The 6,247-nt window shown below is 43.6% G+C and overlaps 1 protein-coding gene across 1 annotated transcript in view; it reads right to left on the bottom strand.

Moving 5' to 3' along the window:
• Window positions 1–160: 160 nt before the first annotated feature.
• Window positions 161–6,247, bottom strand: part of LOC105918164 (collectin-12) — a 50,265-nt gene continuing 44,178 nt past the window's right edge. Inside the window, exons 4-10 of the mRNA XM_012853187.3 lie at window positions 5,784–5,870; window positions 4,660–5,703; window positions 4,038–4,535; window positions 2,352–2,488; window positions 2,135–2,244; window positions 1,090–1,235; window positions 161–975 (exon numbers count right to left, since the gene is read on the bottom strand). Of these exons, the coding sequence (XP_012708641.2) occupies window positions 965–975; window positions 1,090–1,235; window positions 2,135–2,244; window positions 2,352–2,488; window positions 4,038–4,535; window positions 4,660–5,703; window positions 5,784–5,870 (2,033 nt within the window). The 3' untranslated portion in view covers window positions 161–964. The remainder of the gene's footprint in view (window positions 976–1,089; window positions 1,236–2,134; window positions 2,245–2,351; window positions 2,489–4,037; window positions 4,536–4,659; window positions 5,704–5,783; window positions 5,871–6,247) is intronic.

The following is a 6,247-nucleotide window of genomic DNA, read 5'->3' as shown; positions in this document are numbered from 1 at the left end:
ACGATAAGCTGTACGCCATTAAAATGAATGGAAAGGGATGAAGAAACTTTCTGCAATGAATCTGTATGAGTTTCCCTTTCTTAACTAAATTACTGAAATAAATGTAGGTTTTTATCACATTCTAATTTATTGGGATGCAACTTCACCATGATGCTCTTGCTTTTTAGTTTTATAAAAACCAGATAAAGATTTGGTGCAGCCTTGAGGCCTAAGTTAGAATAATATGGTAATTTCTTCCTATTATGATCAATACTGCAAGCTCTATCATAGATTCCGCAGCATCTTTCTCTTGCATGAGCTATGATCCTCAGAACCACAATCGGCTGGTGAGACCTCAAGGAAAACCTGAAAATGCTGCCAGTCAAAAAAAAAAGGCTTGATTGATGCATCTCTAATATAAAAAAAATCTGATTGTGACATTTTCCTAAGATTATGTGTACCTTCATTATATTTCTGTTTAAGTGTAAATAGTACATACACATTCATGAGGTTAGATACACGTTTCATTGAAGATAGCATGTCTGCTGGGTGCTTTCTCTGCCCATCTTTTTGCACATTGTAATCTCTGAAATATACAAAATTACAGTCCTTTTGACCTTTAGAGCCCTTATACTTCCCTATAAAACTTGGCTAATGAAACAAACATTCAGGTGTTTAGTTGTACAGGTACAGGTATATAACATGTTTTATATATTCCAAAAAAAAAAAGAAAAAAAAGTCGCTGATTTTTAACAGTTTGTCCTCCATCTGGATGTCCTGCTTTATTGCACTTGTTGGTAAGGATGCGCTGGCCTCACCCTGGAGGATGCAGTTTCAGAAAGCTGTTTGCTGCTGCAGCCCCTGGACTCCCTTTTAAATTGTCCCTTCCTCCACTCCATCCAGACTGTCCACGAGACCTGGCAGCGAAGCAGAGCCGCACGGACGAAGCAGAGCTGCTCACTGGGCTCCTTCCTTTAACACGATGCTATGATCTTGCTGTAAAAAAAAAAAATAAAAAAAATAAATAAAAACGAATGAATAAGCTTTTAAATTACTGCTGAAGTACAAGCTGAGACGAAAACGAACATGCAGACAGCGAAGCAGACTTACAGGCCTCTGGTTCCTTCTCACAGATATAGCTAATTAGATCTTCACAGATGAAATCGTTCCACAGCCCTTCGTGGATGAGACCGGCGCAGTCTTCCCCCGACTCATGGCCGTGGTTCCAGTTGTCAGGCTGGCCGGGCTTCCACTTCCTGCAGGGGGCAATCACACATTGCATTTACTGATTCACTGTGACTGTGCAGTGAGAGGCTGGTAGAACAGAAAAGTTATTTACTTTGTAACAGAGGAACATTTTTGCACTTTGCATTGGGAGTGGTGAAAAGGATTTCATGTCGCTATGTTTAACTTTCGAGCATTCGTTTATTCTTCTTATATATAGAAAAATAAGCCATCCCGTATTTCTTAAATGCTGCATGCGCTTCTGTTTGTGGGTTATCTAAAAAATATAGACTTTATGAAGGAAAGTGGAAATAAAAGGCTAAAAATGTGCGCAGTGAAAACCTTTCGGTTTGATATATTAAAATGTATTATTAGGAGTTATATGACTATTTGAATATAAATGACAGTATATTGTCAAATGCAAGCAACAAGTCTATGTAAATATTTACTAAGACCAGACAGGAATAAGCAAATGAAATACTGCCCGGAGAATTACTAATCAAAACTACTTTCAACTATTTCGAGAGTTTCTGGCTCATTAACAGTATTTTCAGTTCAGTTTTATTAATATAAAACACATTCACAACACACGTCATCTCAAGGCACTTTACAAAGTCGAGATTCTATCGAACGTTTAAAAAGGTATCAGCGGCGGTTTAAAACTTTTGCACATTACAATGTATGGAGTGAAACCTACCTAAAGCAGAACTTTAGGTCAGAAGATCACTTTTTATATCAAGTTAGAACTATCGGAACCAATGTTTTGATATAAATAATGTTAATTGCCTTGTAAAGATATTTAAAACTTTAAACACACACGCCTATTTGAACATGACTATGATTACTAAAACACATTACAGTAACAAAGAAAAACATGATGATGAAAACAAAGATTAAAAAAAAAACTCTCTCTGAATGATTTAACACTCACGTGAAAGCAGGAAGACTCCCGTCCACCCAGCGCCACACATTCTCCTCTTCCCTGTCCGTCAGGCCCATCCAGAAGTAGCCTTTTCCAGCTATTTGACTCTCCAGCCATTTCTGAAGAAGGAGAGAAAAGGAAAAAAAAAAGCAGCCAGAGTCACAAGTTGAACTCACAACAGCAGCACTGACTGTTTTCCCATCAGCTGACCATATTTTCAGCTCACCTGCTCCTCTTGGTCATTTATGATCAGCAACGTCGCTGATTTTGATTCACAGTCTGCCTTTGAATCGTTAAAACTGAAAAGGCCTTTGGAAAAAAAGTAGCACTTGTTTTTGTATTTCCCCCAACCATCAGGGCAACCTGCAAAATATCAAACAAATTCAGAATTACTCCATGAGAAAAGGCACCAGATTGTTCGCTGATGGCGAACCACGAGGGTTTTGTTTGCAGCAATAATAAACAGCACATGATAGATGGCTTAATTTCTCTGTCCAGCTACTTAGAATATGGTTTCATCATTTACATTCAATTCAGTTTATTTATGAAGTGGCAATGACAAAAAGATGCCATTCTGAGGTGAATTACTAAGCAAACTATAAAACTATATAAAAATTATTTTTATATAGAGATATGTGTAATAGATTAAATCCAGTCATGCTGACAGATTCAAAGTCAACTACACACATTAATTTGATACCAGTTACGAAACAATGCAGTCAAATTCAGTTTATTATACCAAATGGAGATTTTTTCTTTTTCGTAGACTTCATTGATCCACTGAGCTTAAAGCTATCAATGCTCCAGAAGGGACATGTAGCGATAGTGGACAGCTGACCACATGGCAGCATTAACCTCTGCATGCTGAGCGTGTAGATGGTGAAAGACAAGGGCTGTGTTGAAAAAAAAAATACATTTTCCAGTTCTGAATCAATTCTCCTATTAATTCCTAATGGTTGATTCATGTAACCAAATATTGTTATTTTTTTTAAATGCATTTTCCACTGTGAACTTAAATGTGTTCCAGTTCACACTCCACTCCGGAAGGTGAATTTGTTTTGTGATGTTTTTAATAATGCACCAGGTTAGTGTCCAAATAGCAGCTGCAGAAATCTCTAGTGTCTCTGTTTTCTACCCTGGATCTGTTTGGGTTTTCTGCACCACAACTTGTTCGTGAAAACAATTGTCTCAACATCCAGGGAGAGGTTTTGGTCCTTACAGCCGCCATTAGCTACCATTACTTTATTAATTTACTGTTTAATATTAATATAATACTAGCATTACGGCTGGGCAATATATTGAGTTTTTAAAAATATCGCGATTTAAAAATATATATATATATAAGATGAGACTATATTGTTTATATCGAGATGGTTTTTGTTGCATCTTTTATGTATTGGAGTAGGTTCTGTTTTAGCTGTTTCTCATATTTTTCTACAGCTGTTTGTTAAAAAATGTTGATTCAGGGATGCCTTTCTATAATTACTTTATGAATAGAAAAACATATCGAGATAAATATCGTATATCGGCATTCAGCTTCGAGATATTCTTTTTTTGTCCATATCGCCCAGCCCTAACTAGTATCGATATGTTCTTTAACTACACATGTCATATAATTCAGATCACAGCTAAAACTAATTTTTAATACCCGCAAACCAATTTGAGATCGCATCAAAAAGAATCGATTCTAAATCTTGAGACTTGGAATCGTATTGATTCTTGACATTTAAATCGATACGCAGCCCTATGGAAGACCTGAACAAATATCCCTCTGCACATCCTAGCTCACGTCCAATGTGCAGGGTGAGTTTGCAGCAAGTCACTCCAGGAAAGATCTACTGTTATTCGTTATCTGCCTGCTGCTTCAGACAATTAAATCACATTTGGAAACATACAAAGAGGCGAGTTGTACCTGGCAATGACGGTGTTGGAGGAACTGCCTCGTCCTGTTGTGACACGGGTGGAAGAGGCACTATAGGATCATGAATTGGGATTCCTGGTAGCCCCGGTGGTCCCACAGGCCCCGGGGGCCCCACTGGACCAGGCTGTCCCCTTGGGCCTTGTTCCCCAGCTGGTCCAATTGGTCCGCGGAGGCCTGGTGGGCCTTGCAGTCCAGGCACACCGGGCTGGCCATCTCTTCCAGGTAGACCGGCAGGCCCTGGCTCTCCTTTCGCTCCTGGAGGTCCAGCTCTGCCTCCCGACCCTCGCGAGCCTTTAGATCCTGGAATTCCAGGTACACCCGGGAGGCCCTTTAACCCTGGGAGACCAGGCGGTCCCGGTGAACCCTGCCCTCCTCTGGATCCCCTCATTCCCGGTGGTCCTTTTTCTCCCTTCTCTCCCTTTGATCCCGTCTGACCAGGTGGTCCTTGAGGTCCTCTGTCCCCTCTGGGTCCTCTCGGACCAGGCGGGCCTTCAGATTTAAAAGGTTGTGCTTAATTGTTGAAAAACTCAAAAGTAGATCAAAAAAAGGCTTCTTATACTATTATTTCGTTTAGGATGTTTAAACAGTTTTCACCACCCAGTTAATTACTCACCCTGTAAAATAGTGAAGTTCGTTATCAGCTGCGAGTGCTTCGTGTCCACCAGCTTCATCTCCTCCATGACGATAGAGAGGCTGGTGACCTCCTTGTCCAAACGAGCTGCCAGCTCCTCCTGCTGCATCCTCAGACCGGACGCATCCGTCCTCACGTCCGTCACGCTGTCGTTAAGGTTCTGCAGGACGTCCGAGTGACGGCCGATGGTCTCGGAACAGCTGCGCAAGTCATTCAGGTTCTGGTTTATGGCTCCCAGAAGCTGCGTGGTGAAGCTCATGTTGCCCGTCACGCGGTCCATAGCGTCCTCCAGCTCGTCCACCTGCGTCTCCACCCGGTCGAATCTGGCGGAGGTGAGGTTGCTGAAGTCCCTCTGCTGGTCCATGATGCCCCTTAGGGTCTGGTCGTGAGCCTCGGCCAAGCTGCTGGTGTTCTGCAGCTGGCTGCTCATAGACGTCAGCTGTGCCCCCACATCCTCCAGGCTGTCGTTGTTGGCTTTAGCCAGAGCCGAGGCGTTGCTGGCCACCACTTGCAGGTTCTCCATCTTCCCGCGGAGCCACTCCGCGTCGGAGCGGGTCTGCCGGGCGGTCTGCTCCAGGCTCTGAAAGTCATTGCGCATCTTGTGTATCGCCTGGCTGGTTTCATCGACCGACCGCTGCAGGGCAGCAATGAGGCCTCGCTGCTGGGCTTGAGTGAGGTTCAGATTGCTGATGCTGAGCAGCGCCTGGTTTTGCAGCTTCACCTGCTGCTGGAGCTCCCTCTGCAGCCTGGCCGTGTCCTCCTGCAGTCCGGCGATGACGCTGCCGTAGGACCGCAGGGTGCCGTTCATTGAGCGCAGGGCGGCTGTGTTGCTGCTGAGCAGTCCCTGAGTGGCGCCATGGCTGCTCTGAATCTCTGAGTCGACGCTCTGCAGCTGATTCAGCTTGACCTGATTGCCGCGGACGTGTTCCTGCACCGCCGACAGCTGCCTCTGCAGAGCCGAGAGGCTGCTCTTGAAAGCCTGGATCTCTGTGGTGGTGTTCTCCGACTTCTCTTCCGTTTGGTCGTCTGAAAATGGACGTTTGCACAGACAACTGCAGAAATCGCTCACTTTTGTATGCTCACGTAACCTCTCAATAGAGACGTACCAAGTTTTTTTAGATCCGTCTCGACCGCGATTATCTTGCCGCCGTAGTTCGCGATACCTTCGGACACGCTGTCGACTCTTTGCACCACTGAAAAGAAAGCAGAAGCGGCAACGCAAAGGTCGCCGTTACAATCTGATCAAATTGCTTTCAACAGACTAAAGAGAAGATGGCAGGAGGGCCTCCAGCAACAGACATCATCATATGAAGGAGCTCAGAGAAGGAACCAATGAAAATATCTTATTATTGCTGCAGAAATCCATCTGCATGTCTCGTAGTCATGTAATAAGGGTAGACTTTGTTAAAGTAATACCTTGGATTACACACAAGGGGTGTTGTAAATGGAGTTGGGAATTGTGCAACACATGTAGGAAAAGACAAAGAGACGGAGAAGCAATGATTCGGCAGAAATACTGGGTGGTCAGCGAGCTGGACCGAGGCTGGGGCCGCATGGAGGGACATAGGCC

This window comes from Fundulus heteroclitus, chromosome 21 (genome assembly GCF_011125445.2).
Source record: "Fundulus heteroclitus isolate FHET01 chromosome 21, MU-UCD_Fhet_4.1, whole genome shotgun sequence".
NCBI classification, from domain to species: Eukaryota; Metazoa; Chordata; class Actinopteri; order Cyprinodontiformes; family Fundulidae; genus Fundulus; species Fundulus heteroclitus.
The sequence above is the reverse complement of the archived record's forward strand: the minus strand, read 5'-3'. Positions and strand labels throughout refer to the sequence as shown.